This window comes from Filicampus tigris, chromosome 16 (assembly GCF_054856515.1).
Source record: "Filicampus tigris isolate MCC_2025a chromosome 16, RoL_Ftig_1.0, whole genome shotgun sequence".
Lineage (NCBI taxonomy): Eukaryota > Metazoa > Chordata > Actinopteri > Syngnathiformes > Syngnathidae > Filicampus > Filicampus tigris.
In genome coordinates, this window is record NC_141232.1 from 13,120,024 (window position 1) to 13,143,864 (window position 23,841).

General features: G+C 40.6%; 1 protein-coding gene and 1 long non-coding RNA gene across 5 annotated transcripts in view; one reads left to right on the top strand and one right to left on the bottom strand.

The window, feature by feature from the left end:
* LOC147134827 (neurabin-2-like) overlaps positions 1-23,841 on the top strand; it is a 35,943-nt gene that overhangs the window by 3,652 nt on the left and 8,450 nt on the right. For 2 of the 4 annotated variants that reach the window (XM_086055416.1, XM_086055417.1), the window contains exons 2-10: positions 5,536-5,919; positions 6,017-6,225; positions 7,257-7,631; positions 9,792-10,454; positions 16,413-16,545; positions 18,558-18,678; positions 19,466-19,570; positions 19,810-19,945; positions 22,940-23,083. In XM_086055416.1, the coding sequence (XP_085911542.1) occupies positions 5,613-5,919; positions 6,017-6,225; positions 7,257-7,631; positions 9,792-10,454; positions 16,413-16,545; positions 18,558-18,678; positions 19,466-19,570; positions 19,810-19,945; positions 22,940-23,083 (2,193 nt within the window). In that variant the 5' untranslated portion in view covers positions 5,536-5,612. Of the gene's footprint in view, positions 1-5,535; positions 5,920-6,016; positions 6,226-7,256; positions 7,632-9,791; positions 10,455-16,412; positions 16,546-18,557; positions 18,679-19,465; positions 19,571-19,809; positions 19,946-22,939; positions 23,084-23,564; positions 23,681-23,841 lie in introns of those variants that run through there. The other 2 variants (XM_086055418.1, XM_086055419.1) reach the window with 2 other exon arrangements.
* Positions 14,168-15,091, bottom strand: LOC147134828 (uncharacterized). Its single transcript, XR_015090107.1, has 2 exons — positions 15,026-15,091; positions 14,168-14,688 (listed from the first exon to the last, which is right to left on the bottom strand). It is a non-coding gene; the product is annotated as an uncharacterized LOC147134828 (long non-coding RNA).

The following is a 23,841-nucleotide window of genomic DNA, read 5'->3' on the forward strand; positions in this document are numbered from 1 at the left end:
CAAAATTGTGCAACAGAGAGACATGTAGATGAATCATTGGTTGTTATTTTTATTGTTGAGAGCTACTCTGCTCATCCATCATGAAATATACAGCATGGTGTTGATGCAGCTTACCCGCTGTGTTGAAGTTGACCAATTGACAGAATATTACCTCAAACCAAAATGCAGTCTTGGCTGATGCCAGCTCTTTTCTGTGTTTGCGCGCATCTGTTTACGCTAAAGTTCACATGATCTCTGTACGAGAAGCCACTGGTTTGTCAAGACAGGATCATAAGATGTGCTTTGATTGCAACGTGTCCATGTGTGAATATCTTTAGTCTGTAGGTTGTAAGTGTTGCCATTGATAAGCACGTCATGCTGAGTTTTAGCCACTTCCTCTTAATTCTGTGTTAGAACACATTAAAAGTGAACCATTCTATCCTTTATCTAATAATCATAGTGTGATTCTTGCTGCAAACAATGGCACACATTTCTTCACTTTGGCCTTGACTCACTATCACATTTTGTACATTTCCCCAATTGAAACAGATATATTAAGCGAGTAATGGAAATGTTAGTTTAGTTTTACTATAAGTGTTCACAATTCTTGGCTAATGACGAATTCAGTATGCCTTTCTCTGAAAATGTCTGTAAGCTAGCCACTCTGAATTGTGCAATGTTTTTTTAGTGACCATGTCACAATTCATCTAATTTGCATAATAACTGCCCCCACAGTTTCTCCAGCCATGATGCAGCAGCTAGGCAGGGCTGAACTGAAACACAAAGCCAAAAGGAAAGAGCTGCTTTAAGTTTTGTTTGATGCTCAGATTAGCCTTGGCTAGCAGCATTAGCTTCTGTTAGGTGGCACATTCTGTACTCGATTGCTCATAGAAGTTGACATAGTGGCGGTTGGGGTGTATTTGTATTTGGCGATGCATGCACCACATGTGCAGAGCAGCACACTAATTGACAAAGTGTATGAAGTGTAGGGCTTGGACGATACACTTTTGTCCCAACCCGATACGGATCCTGATACTTGGGTTGCGATCCGATACGTATTGCGATACTTAAATATTATAAAAATATATATGAAAAAAATCTGAGGCATGTGTTTCCAAAGTTTTAACCTAAGTGCCATTTGACATTCATTTAAGTGTCACGATTGAAAAGTGCATAAACTCTTCCAGTAACTGTTCCTAATAGACAGGAGTGCAATAAATAAAACTCCATTCACAAAGCTCAACTTTAAGGACCTCAAATGTTCCAAAAGTATGTTATAGAACATGCACATAACGTATCGATACTTCATAAACGTATCGATACTTGGTATCGGCATAAAAAGTATCACGATACATCGCGATACGATCTTTTTTCCCAGCCCTAATGAAGTGTAGTGTATTGCGCGGTGATGGATTCAGGTTGTACCCTGCTTCTTGCAGTCAGCTAGATAGGCTTCAGCTGACCTGGGACCCCTAATGAGAAGCAGTACAGAAAATGGACGGTTGAACGGGGTGCAGACAATGAAGTGCATTGTTTTTATTGTTTTTATGGGTGTTTTTTTGCTCACACTGAGCTCCGCTTCCGTAACTGGAAGTAACTTGCCTCTTTAACTACCCTAGCTCTTACCTTGGTTGTCATGGAAATGAAAACAGTAGCCTACTACTTGGCATAGGGTGAACAGTCGCTCATTCTCATGACACAGGATCACCCCCTCATATCAGACTCAGCAAAATGATAAATAACAGAGTAAAGTATGCTTTCAATTTTTATCGCCAGGCTATTGTGACGAAAGCCTGTCATATACAGTACATGTTTGTCAAGACACCTGGGAAGTGTTTTGAATTGGGGGCAAAATCACAATGTCCCCTTTAAAGGGAATGTTCTCCAGATGTAGAAAATGACTCAGTCAGTTAGGTTAAAAATAAAGATAATTACTACTTTTGGGGGAAACATACGATCCCATGTTTTTATCTAGTTTATGATCCAAGTATTTTCCATTGTATGTATTTAATCACTGGATTTTAATAATTTAGGCTTTTGTTGTGGCATTGCCCGTCAGTCTTATTGGGAATATTCATCCATGGTATTTACATCCATTTTAAACCCTCAATTTAGGATGACAGTTTGTCACCATATGGATTTGATATATCTCAACCAATGAGAAACTCAACTGTAGAAGGTATTTTTTCCACTGTATGAAAGTTTATAAAAGCTCTGTTCCTGATTGTAGCTGATTATGGACCACACAAAACTAAACAAATCTTATACTTTATTTTGACTGTGCTTGTCATCAGTAATTTTGTAGATGGAACTCCCCGTGTTGGATTCCTCCTGAAATAATTCCTAAGAGGCTTTTACATTCCGCCTTGAAATTTTACATGTACAATGAACCCCCACTATTCGTGGGAGATTGTTCTTCAGAGTCCTTCCGTTTATAATTGTGTCGTCCTAAAAGTGTCTTATAATTGCATATAAATGCCACAAGATAGCAGAAAAGCACTTCAAATGGAGAGGATCATAAAGCACCAACACTGAGCATTAGTATGTACGCAATCATGAACCAATGTAAAATACACGGTGCATTTAGTAGTTTAATTATTCAACATAAACAAACCACCTTCACATGAGGCTCATCAGTGGTATTAGCAGAGATGGGCGCTTTATCCTATTTTGCCAGTCCGTCCTCCGTCCGCGACCAGGGATCCTTGCCTCATCATCCCTCCGTCTTGATTAAAAAATAATAACCGTCCTCCGACCCCGTCCGTCCTCATAATTTTAAAGAGCTTGCTTCCTAACATTCTGTCAGTCCCCCAAGTCCCAATTTAAATGAATGGAATCTGAAAATGCCAAAAAAGGACCCATGCAATATAAAGCATATCTGAAGGCTCAGTGTTGAAGGCCCCTCTTCAACGATTGGAATTTAATTGGTGGAACATTCAGAAATTACAGTGGGTGGCGTTGCACCAAGTGGGAGAATGTGATAGCCTGTTTAGCTTGTCCTCACAGCCCACATTTCATGCTTTAACTCATGATTGTAATCATACAGCTTTTTTTCTTTCTTCAATAGAAGTATTAGCATTGTTGCTCAGCACGTTACGTTATATTATATTATGTTCGACTCAGCTCCCTTTCACCACGATGGACCGATAGAGTCCGCATGTCTGCAGACGCTGCACTGATTGGCCTGTCGCTCTCCCTGCCCTCACTCTTGAACAAGACCCCAAGAACCTAGAACTCCTCCAGTTGAGGCAGGATCTCATCTTTGACCCGGAGAGAGAATTCTACCATTTTCCAACCCAGGGCCATGGTCTCAGATTTGAAGGTGCTGATTTTCATCCCAACCGATTCACTCGGCTGCGAACCGCTCCAGTGAGAGTTGGAGATCGCGGCATGCAAAAGCCAACAGTATCACATCATCTGCAAAAAGCAAAGATGCAATACTGAGGCCATCAAACCGGACCCCCTTAACACCTCAGCTGCACCTAGAAATTCAGTCCATAAAGGTTATGAACAGAATTGGTGATAAAGCACAGCCTTAGCAGAGTCCAACCCCTAGTGGAATTGGATCCGGCTCACGGCTGGCAATGCAAACCAAATTCTGATATCGGTGCTACAGGAACTGAACAGCCCGTATCTGAGTTCTTGCGATACAATAACTATACATCACAAAAACTATAATAACAATAACTATACATCACAAAAATAATTAATTCATTTTACTTAATTGTAAGTATGTACAACTAAGGAAATAAAATCCAGTTTAAAATAAATATTTTTATTCACAATAAATATTCAGCGACCTAAATGCGCCGGTGCGTCATGACAGGTATGGTGGTCACGTTATATGCAACTAGGAAATGGAGGCCAGAGAGGGCCCCCAGCAATGGAAAACTGAGTCCAACATTTTTATTCATGATAAGGGGTCTGTGAGCTGTGCTTTGTCTGGTCCTTCACCTAGGGACCTGTTTGCCATGGGTGACCCTGCCAGGGGCATAAAGCCCCAGACAACGTAGCTCAGGGGTGTCAAACTCATTTTTGTCGCGGGCCACATAATTGTTATGGTATCCCACGGAGGGCCGTTATGACTGTGATCCCATAGAAATGCATGATTGCCTTATATTATCACATATACAAAACATATTGATGGATAAATAGTTTTGAAATCAGAAGTTTGTTCAACTCTTCAATTTATTTTAAAGTAGGGATTGGTAACAAATGTTTGCAATATCTCATATGTAGTGTTAAAAGTGAAGACAATTTGAAAGAAACATGTCAAGTCAACACAGATGATTTGCCTTTGCGGGCCACATAAAATGATGTCGCGGGGCCGGATCTGGCCCCCGGACCTTGAGTTTGACACCTGTGACTTAGCTATTTGGATCATTGGGACACACAAACCCCTCCACCACGGTATAAGGTGACTGCTCACGCAGGGGTTTTTATGCTGATCTAAATTCAGCATAATTGGATAATTTTACATAAAATGAATATAACTATACCGTAACCATATTTTTTTTACACATCTGCTAATAAAGCTAACTGCTACATGCTAACTGACCAATATTACCCACTTTGGAAATGTATCAGTCGTTTTGACTATTCATCATATCGTCGCTGTCCTGTGAAAAACACTTTTTTATTTTATTTTTTTTATTTTTACGTGAATGGGGTTCCTGCGATACAGACAATCGTATTAATGTGAACATTTTCCAAAATTTCAAAATTGGACATATGTGTTTTTCTCAGGTCAGCGATGATATATAGGGTGGCATATAGGAATTTTGGTAACCACAGCAAACTGGGAAATTTTATTTGTATTGCAGGCATCTTCTAAATATGCACATAAGTATTTAAAACTAAGATTTAATTCTGCATTAAGTGGAAATATAATACACTTAACATAATATTAACCTGCTCTGATTAGATTGAAAAACAAATTCACAAACAATATTTGGTAGGGATGCCTACCTGATCAGGGCAGATAATCGTTCCTTGCATTGAAACATTTGTTTAAATTGGGGATGAGATTTAATTCGATTATTTTTAAATATTTGTAGAATATAATTTTTTAAAGAATTTCAAGTTTTTAGAATTTACCTCATGTATTTGTCACTAAAATTTCACCCAATGTTGTTTTTCACGTTCCCCTATTTTACACACTCCTTTTAATCAAGGATTTATTTGGTTTGATCTTTTTATGACATCATCAATGTATTAGTATTGAGAGCGATATGATTTTTTTTAATGTTCATGATTTTGTTGACAGCATTGCTGGGTTAGTCACCAAAATTTAAAGGGATAACATTTAACAGTGATTTGTATTCTTATGTATAACTATGAACAATTGAAACATTTTGAAAATTGTTTAATTTTTTTTTTTTTTGTCTGTGTGTTTGATGATAATAACCTAGACCATTGAAAATATAGCCTATTAGTGGTGGTAACAAACATTTGAAAACAATGAAATCTGAAATAATGAAATGATGGTAACCTACAGTTATGGAATAGATATACACTGCTATTACTTCAAGTTTCTCTTCTCTTTTCGTCTCACAGCTCATGTTCAACAGACATGCTGCCACCCTCATCTCCATTAACCTGCTGCTCACCGGGGGACATTTAAATTATCAAACATGATGAAGACAGAACCTGCCTCAGCCACGGCGGACAATGAGGCCCCCGCCGGGAACAGCGGGGGGAGTGGGAGCTCCAACATGCGGAGCGCCTCACCACATCGAAATGCATACGAGGCAGGTCTGGCGGCGTTGAAGAAAGCCACCGATCACCTCAATGGAGGCTACGACCCCGCCTCTAAGCCAGCACCCCTACCCCGGCCAAACGGGAGGGGTCGTAGATATGGATCAAACGTTCACCGCATCAAGAATATGTTCATGCAGATGCAGTCACCAGGAGATGAGGAAGATGGTGCCAAAGTGATTGGTAAATAATAATAGTGTTATGCACATAGCGACACTAAAACACTCTTTTTATTCACTATTCGAACAAGATCTGTAGTTAAAAATCCTCTCATTGGCAGGAAATGAGCCGGCAGTCAAACTTTCCCTGCCAAGGGCATCGAGCCTCAACGAGAACGTCGACCACAGTGCCCTGCTCAAACTAGGGGGCACAGTTTCACAGAGGGTCAATCGTTTTGACACCAAAACAGATGGAGAAGGTGCGAGCTCCTCCTCAGGTTTGTCCAAACTCCAGGAAACCAGGAGGATGTTTGAACAACGGACGCTACAGGTCAGAAATGGCATCATTCTATCTATTGTTTCCACTGATTTGACTGTATGGATCACTGCTGGAGTCAGCACATTATTAACCACCTGTTTGCTGCAGACCTCACTATTAGAATGCAGTGATTTTGTACAGGTGTCGGTAGTTTAGTGGTTTAAACAACTAGCACAGGTGGCATGAAATTAATTGTTACTTGAGTCACTCTTCACAATCCCATTCACCTATGCAGTCCAGGTATATGTTACGATAGGGTTAGGGTAGCAACGTACTTTGTGTTCCTGCATGGACTCCAGCAAATGTCTTTCTGCTTTTGACATGCTGTGCCACCCACGTGTTTGTCGATTTTGAAGAGAATGAGAATGATTAGCTGCAAATCAAATTGACTGTGTTCATGCCCACAATGGCGCAAACCGCCATCTAAAGCATGTTGCGAAAATACCAATATTCAGTGTAGGCCACCTCTGTGTACAGTTAGACTGCGGTTCGAGCCAGACTTGTACTGGGCACAAATATAGAGCCCTCAAGTAGACTTTTGGGGCTCTAATTTTGGCTGACTGGTAGACCTTGTGCTCGGCGTAAAAACAAGCGTTACTTCATTTTCGTGCCGGCTTAAGTCTAGGCAACCGTGTTTGGGGCCGTGTTGCGCTTCAGCTTCAGAAAACAGGCGAGCCGTGATTGGTCGTTACCTGAGCATTGAGCAAGTGTGATGTTATTTTCAGTCTCCAAAAGTGACAGAATGGCTGACCCCTGAATGGCTAAAAACGAGTGAATTTTGCTGCTTATGTCGTATTTCACAAACGCAATATTAATCAGAATGCCTTGTTTCAAGTAATGGGCCTGCATAGAACATATTCTTGAAAAATGTTTGGGTTGACTTTCGCTTTAAGTGAAGATTCAAACCCCATTAATATAAGTAAGGAATACGATTCAAAACTCTTCCAAATGTGAATTGCCTATGTGTCAGCCCTGTGATTGACTGGTCCATGGTGTAGCCTGAACAGGGTAAGAGTAACATTTAAGGGTTTGTTTTCCTTCAGGAGAAACAAGCTGCTACCAACAGGATTTTGCTGAAGAAGGAGCGAGCTTCTGGTTTCCAGGACAGCCGCCTGGACGTTGTGGCACGCTTTAATGGCTCTACCGAGGCTTTGGACCGCTTAGATGACCCCCCTATTCCTGATCCTATTCCCGATCCTATTCCCGATCCTATTCCCGATCCTGCTCCCATTCCTGCCGCTGCCGCTGCAGCTGCTTTCGGGCCTACTGAGGCTGTCAGTCCCACCGTGAGCCAACTCAGTGCTGTGTTTGAGAAGGCTGATATACAAAACAATCTCTACCTCCCCAACCGTCGGTCAAGACCTGCCCCAGCACCAAAGCCAAAACTTCCAGTCAACTCAGGGCCTGCTGGCAGCCAGGTAAGAAGATGTGTTTGTCTTCAAGGGATCATTTGTAAGGGGATTATTTTAGCCTAAAAAAGATAGATTCACGTCTTTTCTCATTAAACCACTTCTTTTACTCAAATGGTGACTTGAATGCCAAGTGCCAAAGGCTGCACTTAAGGATTTACAGTTGATTACTTTCGCTCTTGTAGTTCTTCACCTGTTAATTTTTGATCATCCTGAGTTAGATCCCCATTTGCCTTCATAACCATCTTAATGCAGTTATTATAGATTCATCAAGATTCTTCCTTCAAGATTTGGTCCATTAATATGAGTGCATTGGTTTGTGCTGGTTTTTGTTGGCCACGCCTCTCTTGTTACCACATTCCAAAGGTACTCTACTGATTTTCGTGGTGCCACTTGTGTAGAATATGCTCGTGAAACTGGTCTGAAATCAGCAGATCTGACATTGTCCTGCTACTGTATGAAGTAGTATGTAGAAACACTACAGCAAAGCAAGATGGATTCATACAATAATGTTGACTAAGCCAAATTCAGACCATCTGAGTGTCAAAACAGACATTGTTTACCAATATTTGATTGTTTAAGAATAAGAATAAGAATAAGAATAAGAATGCCTTTATTGATCCCACAGTGGGGAAATTTTCATTGTTACAGTAGCAAAGATATAGGTCACACAGGGGCGGCGGCATAATGTGGCCATTAATGTATAACATTGACGGCAAACATTTAGAATCAAACCTATGTAGATATACGCAGTAACATGTGTATATACACATGTGTATACACACCAACCTACATCTACATAAAAAATATGAGGAACACTCATTTCGGCCTGTACATAGTACAGAGGAAAAAATACTCTAAGTGACAGTGCTGCAGTGCTGTAGTGAAATGTAAGGAACAGCATTGGATAAAAATAAAACTAGACTAACAGTAGTGGGGAATGTTGAGTATTGCACGGTATTACAGTAGTGGGGAATATTGGGTATTGCACGATACGAGCTCAGGTGCAGGACTGCACAATTGCACTAATGACCGCCAGTTTGTAGAGACTACACAATGTTCTTGTTAAAGAGTCTGACAGCAGCAGGCAAGAAGGAACGGCGGAATCTCTCCTTTGCACAGCGAGGGTGTAACAGTCTGTCACTGAAGGTGCTGTGGAGTGCTGTTAGGGTGCCCTGGAGGGGGTGGTCCGGGTTGCCCAGCATTGATGACAGCTTGGCCAACATCCTCCTGTCCCCCACCGAGTCCACAGAGTCCAGGGAGCAGCCCAGGACAGAGCCGGCCCTCTTGACCAGTTTGTCCAGCCGCTTCTTGTCCCGGGCCGAGACGCCGCCTGCCCAGGTGACCGCTCCCTGGAAGATGACCGATGCAACCACCGAGTCATAAAAGTTCCTGAGGAGTGTCCCCTGAACCCCAAAAGACCTCAGTCTCCTGAGGAGGAAGAGTCTGCTCTGACTCTTCCTATAGAGAGCGTTTACATTTAGTGAGCTTGTAGCCTCGGTTTCGTTTTGTTTGGCAAGACAATTGAAATAGTGTGTTTTTTTTCGCAGCTGTAGCCGTGATTGGTCATTAACTGAGTCCTGAACAACTGTGATGTCATTTTCAGGCAACAGAAGTGACAAAATGGCTGCCCCCTCAGATGGCTAATAACGGGTGGATTTTGCTGCATAACTTGTATTTCTCAAACACAATATTAACCAGAAAGCCATATTTAGACTAATGAAGGTGCACAGAACATATTATTGCAAAGAATTTTGGGGGGTTTACTTCCACTTTAAGTAACCTTTTAGTATTCTTGACTGTCATTCAAATATAAATAATAGTTAAATTGCGTGTAATATTAAATAATACCAGATCCCTCTTTCAGGGCTTGTGAATTTTGCTCTAGGTATTTCATCATTGACGCTGACGTATGCTCTTTAGCTATGCTGTACTTAGCAACCAGGACAGAAGCACATATAGAGCTCTGCGTATTACAAAGAGTAAGGTGTACCTTACAAGATAGCTGGCAAGTGTATTTTAGCCACTTGTGCTACCCATTTTTTAATCATAGATGGATGTTGAAACAAGTTTTGTAATTATGGCTTTTTAGTACCATATTGACATCTTTTGGTATGAAATTTGAAGCATGTTAAACGATTATATAATTTGTCTCACTCATTTTTTAAGATGAAAGCGTCTCCTCCAACTAATGAGGACGAGGAGGTAACAGGAACTGTCAACGAGGAGGCAGAGGTTGACGGGACGGACTCGCTCCCGCAGTGCGACATCGGCGGCGAGGGGGTCAGCGAGGATGAGAGATTTAGACATTCAGGAGATCAGCACTCTGACGACACTTCATCTTCCCATGCGGAGGACAAAGCAGAGTCGGAATCCCAGCTGGCGTTGACAGAAGACAGGGGCTCTAGTACCGTGGCTGCATCTGGCGCGGAGCCTGTGACTGCGGAACAGGATTGTTGCAGGGGGGATATTGAGGCTGGAGCCAGGTTGGTTCAAGCCGATGTCCACGCTTCCCTTGAAAATGGGGAAAAAGAGCCACCGGCTTTTGAAGTTACAGAAGCTGACTCTGACAGAAGGGGCGATGAAGAGGAGAATGACGAGGATGGCTCGAGGAAGGAGGATTACTCCGAAGGGGATCTGGTGGACGTGAGTGCATACAGCGGCCTTGGCGAGGACGACTCCGGGGGGAGCCAGCTGGACGATGATGACGAGGAGGAAGAGGAGGAAGCGTACCATCCAGAAAGCAGCTGCACAGAAATTGAGGGTCTTCCTGAGGAGGAGGAACCCGTAGGAGCCAATCGAAAGATTCGATTCAGCACTGAGCCCATCAAGGTGAGTTTGCAGTTGCTGAGTCAATCAGCATCACGCTTACCGTACTCTGTGCCATTCATTCCGCTAAGTTAGTGCAGTCAAATTACTGATTGTAAGAGGTAATTGATCCCGGCCGGGGCTTGCTTGTTTGATTCAGAAATAATGCTAAAAATATATATTTTTAAATGTTATTATAAAATAAATATAAATATTAAATATATATAAAAATATAAAATATTTTTTCCCCTTTTTGCAATCCGTGCCACGATAGTGCGGTTGTAACTGTCCACTAATATAACTAACACAATATCATGCACGTCATTCTTCATGTTAACTAACCAAATAAAACACACAGTGCATCACCATTTTCCTGTAAAATGAAATGTCATCTGAGATATGGAAGTGATTTTTTTGACAGATAGCATTTAACATGTAAAATCCAAATATTGTTACCAACGGGGATACATTCAGATGTGCTCCAAAAAATGTAATACAATCCAGTCATGGGAATGGGGTGAAACAATTAAAATGAAATAGATGAAGAAGTGGATTTCGTAAAGGCGCTCATTAAGTGTGTGTGTGTGTGTCCGGAGTAAATTCACGCATTGACGTGCTTGGTCCTATGTCATACATGTACTCATCAAATTTGACGTGCTGCAACTCAGCAGTCATCTGATTCAGTGTGTTGCGACATCGTACTTCCTCATTGAAAATGGCTACATGGAATTAGGGGATTAGCTTCACATAAGAATAAACATGTTGTCTCTGTAAAGTTCAAAATGGCACGCGTTATTTTTAGAGTTACTGGATGGCATGATTTGATAGATCACTTTTGCTGCTGGCCATGTCCTCATACATCTGATTACAGGAGGTGATGATCACAAGGAAGAGAGTGACGCATGTGTTTTTAAGTCATGTGAAGAAGGAATTATTTTCATTTGTTGGACCTAGAAACGTCTATTCACTGACCACTTCACTGAGGTTGCATCATTGCGTCTTGAGGTCGCTGAGGTTACAGTGTAGCTGGTCAAAGTAGTTGATGGGCAGTCGCCTTTTGCAGGGACGTATTTAAGAGAAACAGACAATATGGCTGTTATAGTAATGTAATGACAGGTTGAGAGACATGTTTTTACGTGCTTGTGACATGTTTTAGACTGCTCCTTTAACTTGATCTATGCAACCGCATGTCCTTATGATCTTTTTTTTCTCACTGCCTCCTTTCTTCAGCCTCTTCCACAGTGCAGTATTTGTGTAGAAGCCCATGTGAGTCATTGTATTGCTAATTGGCCATGTCTGACCACTGCTAAAACGAGTTGCAGGTATCTCACATCCCACAAGACCAAATTAATGAAAGTGTTATTCTAGCGTGATCAGTAGTCTTTGTAGGAGCTATTAAAAAAAATTATATTTTGCTTCCAGCTTCTTTCATGATTTTTGTAGAAACGTGAACCCCCTTCCATTGAGGGGATTATTTCTCGCACCAGCCCGTGACAGGTGAACGTCTGCGATATAGAGAGACCATACTCTCTCACTCACACAGTTCTCCAAATAAAAAGCACATCTTGCTTGCTCCAAGCTGTATGTCTGTCACTCCTTTGAGATAAAGTTTACTGTAAAACTGACATAAAACAAAAGAGATGTAAACAATGTATATTTAAATACCAAAATGTTTAACCAAATAATAATGAAATGTCATAATGCTAACATAATGGAAAACACTAGAGACAAGCTATCGGAATTAGCATTGATGCTACAGTAATTAACAATCTTCAACAATTGCTACTTTAACAAGAAAATATTGTCTGGAAACAACAGACACACTATAAATGCAGTTAAGATGGCGACCTGCCTCTTCGCTGCCTCTTCTTTATGTTCCGTTAAAACTTCTAATAGACCACTGGCCAACATGATGCGGCCTGTATATTGTAAAAATCCATAAAAACGATTGTTTAAAAATCCACAACACAGCAGGGGGCTCAAAAGATGAAACACAAAATATTGCGGATTCACTGTACTACATATTTGTTGGAATTTCAAGTTGTATTGTGGTCATTGACCTACACATTACAGGCGGCACAACTCATTGTTCGGCTCCATCGACATTATAATTATTATTATTATAATTATTATTATTATTATTATTATTATTATTATTATTTTCTTCCCTTCTTTTATAAATAGAAAGCATAACAAAGTATTTCATGACAAATTATGTAGCTAAAGGTATCTCCTGAATGTAGGTGTAGTTAATATTCTTAGGAGGCATGTTTTTAGCTGCTGGCTAAATTTATTTTAATCTGTGACTGAAGTGTTCAAAGTTTGTCTATTAGTAAGTTTTGGCCTTTAGGCATTTGTTGTTTTGGCAGTGTTGTGTTCAATTTGACAGTTTTTATTTCTGTGCACACCCAATTTACCTATCCAAAACATCATTTGTCCCCTCAAGAAAATGTAGTATCATTTCTTATTCGTATTTTGAGTGATTATCACCAACTTGAATCACAATGGCCACAAAATAGAGGCTGTGTGATTCCCCAGAAGCCGTAACGCTTCCCTGCTCGTCGCCTCAACTCTATCACGCTTGTGTTTACGTGTGTTGAATGGTGAACAAGGTTACCCCTGTGAGTGTGAGAAAAACAGTTGGAATGTGGCTGAGTGTGTTTGTTTTGAATCGAAAAACACACATACATGTACGCCCGCAAGATCTTGGGCTAAAAACAGTTACAATTCTTAATCGAGAGAGGTCAAAATATCCAAAAGAAAGCCTGTTGTTTGTGGAGTTCTTGTCAATGGAACAAGTCCCTTTTTTTCCGTAGGCCTCATGCCTGGAAAATAACAGGCAAAGTGTCAGACATAACCATACTCATGACCATACTGTACTTGTTAGGGCAAGTTGATTTTCCATTATTATCTTGCTACTGTACATACTGTACATATGAGATTTGGTAGTTGTGTTACTTTTTTGCAAGGTTTTTTTTTTTTAAAGTTCTGCTTGTTATTTGTTGACATTTCTGTCACCATGGAAAGTTTGTGACTTCATGAGTGTATCTGGGAGGGCAGGGCACATGCTGAGGCCTCATTATGCATGCACACACACGCACCCGCTTAGACATGCGCACGCACACACACAGACAGACACACACATTCACAGCGCTATAAAGTTACTCAACAGGAAGGAAATGTGACAACAGGAAGCAGTTTAACAATCCTGCTCTCGAACCCCGTTTGCGTCGGTTTGTGTAAGTGTGTTTGTGTGTACGTTGTGTGTGTCAGATGCAATGTAATGAATTATGTATTTCACATAAAATCGCTTTGGCTGTGTCTGTCACAAACAAACATATTAGCATATCTCTCAGGGAGAGAGCGAGGGAGAACAAGTCAATGCTATTGCCAAAATCACGCCAGGCAAGCCTGGGGTTGCCACAGAAACCGAGCCATGTGATCAGAGATGGTCATCGGGGAGACAGATGCTTCTGGCCTTTTAGAGAGACGGGGGGGGGAGGAGCATAGTTAATAATGGCACAAAGAATGATTAAGTTAGTTCATGAAGGAAATATGTGAGCGCTTGTTAAGAACTGGGAAGAAATCATATTTCTTTGTTTTTCTCCCACGCTACAGTTCGAGATGGTCATTTATTTATTTTAAGTCACTGGCCGATAGTGCTAACACAACATGTGAGATATTTGGACTGTAGGTCATTTGGTGATCTTTTTACAAGTCAATGTACCAGCCAAACATTTTGAAGTTTTATGATTTATTCAGGGGTTTTTTTTCCCAAATTGTTATCATTTATTTTATTTATATTATACAAGAACTCGAGATCAAATCCTCAAGTGGAATATACAACAATACTGATATTTATTTGTTAGTATTTTTATCTTGTTCAATACTATGGAACTTGATTGTTTGATTTTATACAGTACTGCTTGTTCACATGTACAATGATATTGATGGCATTCTATTTTATTCTAGTCACATTTGACAACTGTATTGCTCATATTGTAAAATGCAAGTTCTGTTGCACTTCCCTCTTGCGCCTCTGCCCACTCTGCATCCCGCCCACACGTCTGTTTTGAAGTTGACCTCGTGTGCTTTTGAGTTCTGCCGGTTCTTTTTATCATTCATTGTTCAACCTGAATTCCTGTCATGTCTGGTCATGTGTGCTCTCACTTGGGCTCTTCTTTGTGATCCTGTGACAGTTTGCGTCACAGCTGGCACTCGTGGGAGGATTTCATACCCTTCTTTTACTTGCTCCAACCTGCCAAGACAATATTATATAAAACTCTGATCAGGTTATTCATTGACCGATAAAGATGTTTTTAGTCATAAAACAGAATGACGAACTGCTGTTCCTTCACTAAAAATATGCATCTTGGCTTTGTTCACTCTGTTTGATACTCTGATCCAGGCCAATATTTTAATTACATTTAAAAAAAGTTATACATTTGGTCCAATTTTTCTAGATTTCTCTTTGAACACAACTTGAACTGTCATCATAATAGCTTACAGAGACTCCTGTCTGACCTCATCTGTCAATCTTTCAACACCATAATAACCAAAAAGCATCTTAGAGCAAGTCGTCAATGCAGCCCCACCTTATTGAAGTCTTCTGCCACTTCAGCAGCACACCTCATCACTGTCTTACTGTTCCCAGAAGTGCCTTGAACTAGTCTAACTACTACTTCTCTGCTACTCTAAATTTCCCCCTACAGTACCAACGCGCCTCCCTTGGCATCCTGTCATACATACGCAGTTCATTCTGACCTTGCCTGTACTTCCCCTTCACCATTCCCAGGGCAAATGTGGCATCTGCGGCCTTTCTTGGCATGAAACCCATGCTGTTGCTCCGCTTCTTGTCTTAACCCGGCCTAACTAACTTTTCATCAAGTTTTTATTGTAGACCACTCCTCAGGCTTATTCTCTAAGATTCTGTCAAGCAGTCTTGTGAAAATCCTTCGACACTTCCATAGCTCCACCAGCATGCCATCAGGACCAACGGCCTTTCCACTCTTCATCCTCCTTAGAGCTTTCCTCACGTCATCGTTTCTAATCTGGCATACATCGTGTTTCAAAGTTTCCAAAGCTTCTTCTCCCTTTTGGAAATTGTGATCACCATTCTCTTTGCAAAACCCACCATTATCTGTCCCTTACAAATTCCTTTTCTTTACCTCTGTTCCTTTCACCGGGCCCATTGAGGTCTGCTCCAATCCCCGCCGTTGCCCTGGAGGAATACTCTCTTTAACCTCATCCACTTTACTCCAGAACTTCTCTCTCTCTCCTCCGACTCACATTCCTCTTATAGGGCATAAGTATTTACAACTTGAAAGCTCTCCATTTATAGCTTCACAATCATCACCCTGTCCAATTCAAATGTGTGTGAGTTCTTTGTCTTTTCCTTGTAATTTCAACCCTGCTTCATGTTTTTGCTCCATGCAGCATTCATACTTGAGAATGAGCAATTCGGTTGCAAGAGGATCAAGGTTCTGCTTTTTTTTGGTGCACACCAAAGCAAACCAAACCAAACCAAAGTTATTTTTTACCCAGCCAAATGTGTGAACACAGTAATCACTGATCTTTATTCAGTTTTTATACCCACTTATTAATCTTCTTGTTACTGCTCAAAGATTATGAATAGATTATAGATTAATTTATATACAGTATTTGTTTAAAACAATATTTTAAAATGGTATATCAATACAGTTCTCATAGTATTACCCTCATTCATGTATTAAGGTGTATATAGAGTCACTGATGGTGTGGTGATTCTCTTGCCTGACTTGTGTACAGGCAGGATGGGTTCAACACAGACTACATTCACACTGCCCGTATCTATATAGTATATGTGCATTGTGATTGACTGGTAACCAGTCAACGCCTTTCGCACCAAGTTAGCCTTGATCGGCTTCAGACCACATGACGCTGAGCAAGATAAGCGGTATAGAAATGGATGGATACGTGTTTTATGATATGTTTGCCCTGTAGGTATTCACCACCTACGGTAACGAGGACTATGATCGGCGTAATGACGATGTGGACCCGATGGCAGCGTCGGCCGAGTATGAGCTAGAGAAGCGAGTTGAGAAGCTGGATCTGTTTCCCGTTGAGCTGGAGAAAGGTGAACACCCACACGCACACGCTCATAAACATGCACGTCTACAATGCGTGAGTCACTCAGACAAGCCTCTTGACTAAGTACGCACACACGACCAGCCACAACATTGTGACCACTTGCACAATATGACATTAGAAACAGCATTCATTACAATGCAGTGCAATTCTATACCATTGCAAACTACAACAACAAAAATAAACACGTTTCGTTTCATTCATTTTTATTGTTTATTTGAAAGGGACCAGAGCTGGGCATCTTCTATCCGTCTATAACTTCTGGGTGGTATTTCCGGCCGACCCAAGTGGTCCCTCGTCGGCGTTAGCCAATTGCCGTCGAGAACATAATTCTCATGTAGACGGGAACTCATAGACGGACTAAAGTATGTAGACGAATGCCTGCAAATGCGCATTAATGAACACTGGCACAATACCTGCGTAAATGTGCCGAAGTTAGCAATAGCTAATTTACCTTTGTATTCCCTTGGCAGGTAACATAAAAAAAGACAAGACATATCAACGAAACATCCTTCAATAATTCACACTTTCACAATAAATCAACAGTCTAAAGTGCCTCTGTGCAAGTACGAAAGTCGAAGATGTGTTGGTCCTCTCCAGCCATTGGAGACGGGACAAAAGGAACTATCGGAGTGTTAAAAAAAAAAATTTGTTCAAACACATAAAATGCATGCAAACATGTGTATGACGCCACTAGCAAGAGTCCAGCATGTAAAACAGTAATCAGTGTGTGAGATGTTGCTAAGTTAATACCTGTCTGGCAGCAGCAATCATATTATATAATCTTTGTAGAGGCAGACTATTTTATGCATTTGGTCCCTGCACTCAGTAACTGACAAGGCGCTGCTGTTAGTGGACACACATGCATACATCTGTTGGCTAAAAACTCTGTTATCCCATTAGGAGATTAAAGTCAGTGAAGATTAGCCTAATTAGGGGTGTAATTCTGGAGGTGATGGAATTGAACTAGCAACCACCCCAGGCACCCCACACTGGTTTCTAAAGGCAATTTAAAGACCATTTCAAACCAATAAATACAGCTGAGGAGGTACATTGTCTACATTCTTACATTATTGTCTTAAAGGGGAAGTCAACATATTTTTTTCCAGAATATGTTCCCAGCAAGCCCACTAGTTGAAACATGGCATTGCATTGTGATTAATATTGTGTTTGTGCAATATGAGTTAAAGCGGAAGTCAACCCAAACATATTTTTTTCAAGAATATGTTCCCAGCAGGCCCACTAGTTGAAACATTGCATTCCGATTAATTTTGCGTTTGTGGAATATAAATTAAGCAGCAAAACGACCAATCGCGGCTGACCTGTTTTCTGAATCTGAGCCGTGATTGGTCGTTGTGAGCAGTTGTGATGTCATTTTCAGTCGACAGAAGACAAAATGGCCGCCCCCAGAGATGGCTATAAACGAGTGCATTTTGCTGCCTAATTTATATTCCACTAACGCAAAATTAATCAGAATGCCGTGTTTCAACTAGTGGGCCTGATGGGAACATATTCTTGAAAAAAAATGTTTGGGTTGACTTCCCTTTAAAGCAGCAAAATCCACCCTTTTTTAGCCATCTCTGGGGGCGGCCATTTTGTCACTTCTGTCAACTGAAAATGACATCACACATTCTCATTGCTCAGGTAACGACCAATCATGGCTCAGCTTCAGAAAACAGGTAAGATGTGAGTGGTTGTTACCTAGCCCTGAGACACTGATGTCATTTTCAGTCGACAGAAGTGACAAAATGGCCGCCCCCAGAGATGGCTAATAACGGGTAGATTAACTCATATTCCACAAACGCAATATTTATCAGAATGCCTTGTTTCAACTAGTGGGACTGCACAGACCATATTCTTGAAAAAAATATTCTTGGGTTGACTTTCCCTTTAAACTCATTCTGGCTTCTTTCCGATTGAATCAATAAAATATCTTCTCGTATATTTCCATTTAAATGATATAATATTGACACTCTGTGTGTGTGTGTGTGTGTCATTCAGACAGTGACGGTCTGGGAATCAGTATCATAGGAATGGGTGCAGGAGCTGATATGGGTCTGGAGAAACTGGGCATCTTCGTCAAGACGGTCACTGAGGGTGGAGCTGCACAGCGAGATGGCAGGTAAAGGTTTGGTTCAATGAGAACGTCACTTGGAGGATCTCAATCACCTGTGTGACCACCTGAGTGGTTCAACTGGGTGAATGACGCCTAATTATTTACATTTGTTTTGAAGTAAAAGAAAGTGTGAAACCATTTTAGTTATAACTTCTAGTTTGTGCTACTTAGATGTGAATTGATTTAGGAGGTGAACGAACGAGGGCATGCTTGTTTTTTCGCTCGTCTCACCAGAGGCTAAAAGCTTAATTGTGTTTCCTCTAAAAGGTTTCTTTGTTCCTTCGGAGTTTATAGATCCTCTAAATGTCACACGATATTTGCTGCAGAGCTGTTATCAGGATCGCTGCTTTATGTCAACTAACTTTACTCAAAACGTTCACTTCTGTTGCCTTAATTAAGTTTTAAATCACTTAGGATGAGATGATCACTGCATGGATTTTTCTCATGACCAGTCATATTCACCTTCACTTGGAGGCACGTTATCTAATGCAGCCAATATTGATTTTTAGACAATGTTTTATCGACAAAGGGCCAAGGTAGGAATGTATTACTTACAGTCTTACAAGAGCATAGTGGGTGTTAGTGGATTGGCCTCAGAAAAGGGTTAGGGTTATGCAATATATTATTTTATAGTTTTTCTTTTCATGTAAATGGGCTTTTTGTGTTTTGCAGCCAGGTGTTATGTTCACAAATGACTGTGATGTTTTTGCAATTGTAAAATCCACATGCATTCTAGTGTTGTTGTTTTTTATACATACTGTACGGTGTGTTCTGCCTTGATTTGAATTTTTAGGATCCAAGTGAACGATCTGATCGTCGAGGTTGACGGGACCAGCCTGGTTGGTGTGACTCAGAGCTTTGCTGCCTCTGTCCTACGCAATACATCAGGCACCGTCAAGTATGCAACGCAATTGCTTTATTGGCCTGTACATGTCTGTCACGCTTAAACGTTCCTGTATGTACATGTCCTATATTTTTTTATTGTAGATACTTTTTTTCTCTGGTATTTGTGATTTTAATCACCTCTGTGATAGTTGATGCATGTTTTGATATGTTTTTTTGTTGTTGTTCTTTGTAACTTGCGAGTTTATAAAAGGGTTTATCGAAAAGGCAATCTTTAAGACATATCATTTTCAGGTTTGTGATTGGTCGGGAGAAGCCTGGGGAGCAGAGCGAAGTGGCTCAGCTGATCCAACAAACTCTGGAACAGGAGAGATGGCAGCGAGAGATGATGGAGCAGCGATACAAGCAGTACATGGACGATGATGAGGAGGTAAGGCGAAATGATAACCTTGTGTACACTGAAAAATAATGTAACACATAATCATAACAAACGCTGGAAATGGAAGAAAATGCGGAATCCGTCACCTGTTAGCAGCTGTAAAATCTTACAGTCTTCTGCAAATATATTGAAGATGTTGGCGTGTGTCTGTGGAAAGAAAATTTGTGATAAAATTCACTTATGGCAGAATGGTGTTTGATGAGCTTGAGGTTTAAGTACTATGTGGGTTTCTCACAGTATTCTTAAACATAGTTCATCATCCCCACCTTGTGGTCAGAGAGTGGAATTTTCACTTGTGGTACATAAAATGTATATTAATAGTAATACATCAGAATTACCATAAGGAGGGGGCGTGTTCAGCAGCCTCCTACTTTTTTACTTTTTTTTTATTAATGACTATAAAAACTGCAAATCTGTGGGGTGGCAGCTGCCACCCCCACCGAATGCCTTGCCATCCCAGTTTGCTTCCCTTACTGTCGGCAGTTAATCTATCAATAATAAATTCCTAAATTCTAAATACGACTTTCAGTGTTAATGATATCATTCATATAATTGTTTTAATTCTAAGTTTACAATTCATTCCCATACCAAGCCCCTCTTTAAAGCAGAAGTCAACCCAAACATAATTTTTTAAAGAATATGTTCTATGACAAAATGGCCGCCCCCTGAGATGACTAAAACCGGGTGGGTTTTGCTGCTTAACTTCACTTAATTTCATATTAATCATATTGCCTTGTTTCAACTAGTGGGCCTGCATAGAACATATTCTTGAAAAAAAGATGTCAAGGTTGACTGCCTTTAAAGAGGAAAAAAATAGGTTACATCCTACTGTTCGACTGTTGACTTTGCATCCAAATCAATATATTTGTTATGAACACATGAAACATTTTATTGGTCTATTCTTCCAGATTACAAAGAATTCCAGCTGTTGAGTAGCGCTGGATGTCACCGCAGCTTCTCAACACTGAAGCTTGTAAAATACCACCTGTGGTCAACAATGTTCAGTGGACGCTTATGACATTTAACTTTCTCAGCATTGAGACCAAGCGTGCAAAGACATAGATGTTTTTGTTAAATGGTTTGCTGGCCACTGTAATAATAATAAAATGGCTTGAGGATCTTTGTGAGTGAGTTTATCTGATAAATGTTGATAAATTGTAGACTGTGTGAAAGACTGTGACTAAATGTAGACAGTCAGGTATTTCAAATAAAAACCTGAACATTTTAAATGTTTAGGATTGTTCTTGCAGAGACTAAAAAGACCGGATTAGTGTTCAACATTAAGATATGTTTTTCATGTGGCATGCATAAAATTTGATAGGGAATGCTTCAACTGAAATCCGACCTTGAAATGTGTGTGTATGGGGAGAGCAGAGTGAGAACCTCTGCTCCCCAACTGAACGTCTTGCCACCTCACGTAAAACTTTCTAGGACCGCCACTGATTACAGGTATGGATTTCACAAAATTCTTCCAAGGCTGTTCCCGTTTTGGTGAGAATCAGCACATTGATGAGAGCAACGCTAACCCTCAAATGAGACATAAAGTAAATGACATCTATCATTGATGAGAGCAATGCTAACCCTCCGATGAGACATAAAGTAACTGACAGCTATCAGCCTGGAAAGGGTTGCAAAGTCATTCCCAAAGCTTGAGGACTCCAGCGCATCACGGTGGGAGCCATTATCCACATATTGAGAAAGCATGGAACAGTGGTGAACCATTGCAGGAGTGGTCAATCTACAGAAATTACCCCCAGGGCACAACGACGACTTATTATTGAGGTCACTTAGGAACCCTGGACAATGTTGAGAGAACTGCTGGCCATGACTCAACAATGAGGAAGAGACTGAGTAAAATTGACATCCATGGCAGAGTTAAAGGCTGAGATGGGAAATTCAGGTCCAGGAAGTAAAAACCCTGCCCCAGTTTGGCTTGAGCCACAGGTGTTTTTACTCAACTGGCAGGTAAACGAGCTCCCTGACTAGAAGCACTTGTGGCAAAAGCCAAACTGTCGCAGGGTTTTTACTTTCTGGACCTGGATTTCCCATCTCTGGTTACAGTGCGAAAACCACTGCTGACTAAAAAGAACATTAATTTTGTAAAACACGTCTGAATGATTCTCAACACTTTTGAGAGAATATTCTATGGACTGAGAAAACAAAAGTTGAACTTTTTGGAAGGCATGTGTCTCGTAACTGGCATAAATGTAATGGAATCTCAGAAGCAGCGATGGCAAATCCAGGTCCAGAAAGTAAAAACCCTGCCACGGTTTGACTGACAGTTTGCCACAGGTGCTTCTACTCAACCGTTGATTAGACGCACCTGTGGCTCAAGCCAAACTGTGGCAGGGGTTTTTACTTTCTGGACCTGAATTTCCCATCTCTGCTCAGAAGAACACCATCCCAACAGTGGTTGTGATACTGTGATGGTCTTAGGTTGCTTTGCTACTTCAGGACCTGGATGACTTGCTTTGATTGATGTAACCCAGAATTCTATCCCTCCCCAGAAAATCCTGAGGGGGACAAGTCAACTTCTAAATGGCTTAAAAAATTAACATGCAAGATTTTTTCTCCCGTAATACGGAAAACCTTAATTTAAAAACTGCATTTGAAGTTTACTTGTGTTGGCTTTGACTAATATTTACATTTGTTTGATGATGGGAAACATTTAAATGTGACAAACATGCAAAAACACACCACTATAAGTGAAAAAAATCCCACCAAATCTAATTGGACTTGAATCAAATGTAGATCCAAAAGTACTGATAGAGGAGTTTTCCATCCTTGCATTGGGGCCAAGTGTTGCAGCGACCGACCAGATCCAACCAGCAATGAAAATAGGTTGCTCTGTGTGGCAATCGTATTGGTGACACCTGCCTTAATGTACCTCACTGCTATAATCTGTATGAGATGACGTGACAGACCTTAAAAGATTTACTACAGGTATTGTAATTTATAACCTTGCTCCTTGTTGATGTCTTATAGACAGGTGAATATGCGACAGATGAGGATGAGGAGATGAGTCCCATGTTTCCAAATTCCATCGAGGTTTTCGACCTGGCCGAGCACCAAGAATCGTTGTCTCCTGTCGAGCTGGACCCTGAGAAGTTGACTCACAAATTCAAGGAGGTACAATGACTTTATGTCTTTGCATCCCGAGTGTCATTCATAACATAAATGGCATTGTGAAACCCTGTTTACAGTGAGGAAACTTTCCACACATATGTACACAGTATGTGAAAATCTTGAGATATTGTGAGACCATAGAAAAAAATGTTCCTTGTTGGTTTACACCTCCCACTTGCTTCAAGATGTTAATTTGTCACTCATACTTGAAGTTGACTAAGAGTCACACATTAAACAGAAGACAATAAAACAGCGTATATTTAAACACCAAAATGTTCAACCATAATATATCATTTTGTCTTATGAAAGTTTGTTATCTTACCGGTAACTCTAATTTGGAAATGAGAATAGATGATAGATCATAAAAAAAAATACTCACAATCCATCTGCTCTTTAAGAACAACAAATATTACTGGAGCTAAGTTGGAAAGCTTCTCTTTGTCTCTAATTCTTGCTCTTGATTAAGATGCATCTCTTTCAATAGACCTCAGGTGCTGCCCGGCATGTTGCGACACAACCAGAGACGTGCAGTCAGGGGAGGCAGGAGAGTGAAGAAGAGTAAAACATAAACAGATAATGATTAAAGAAATTTATTTTCAATTTTAGTTCTCTGGTCTGTGATTTATATTGATTTTTTTTCATTGTATTTTATTGTGAAAATTGCTGAATTTGCGTATTTGCCTTTTGAAATACATGGGAAGAGAGTAGTCAGCGCACTCTAAAATATTGTTCCAAATGAAAGCCAATTATGCAAGATGTAC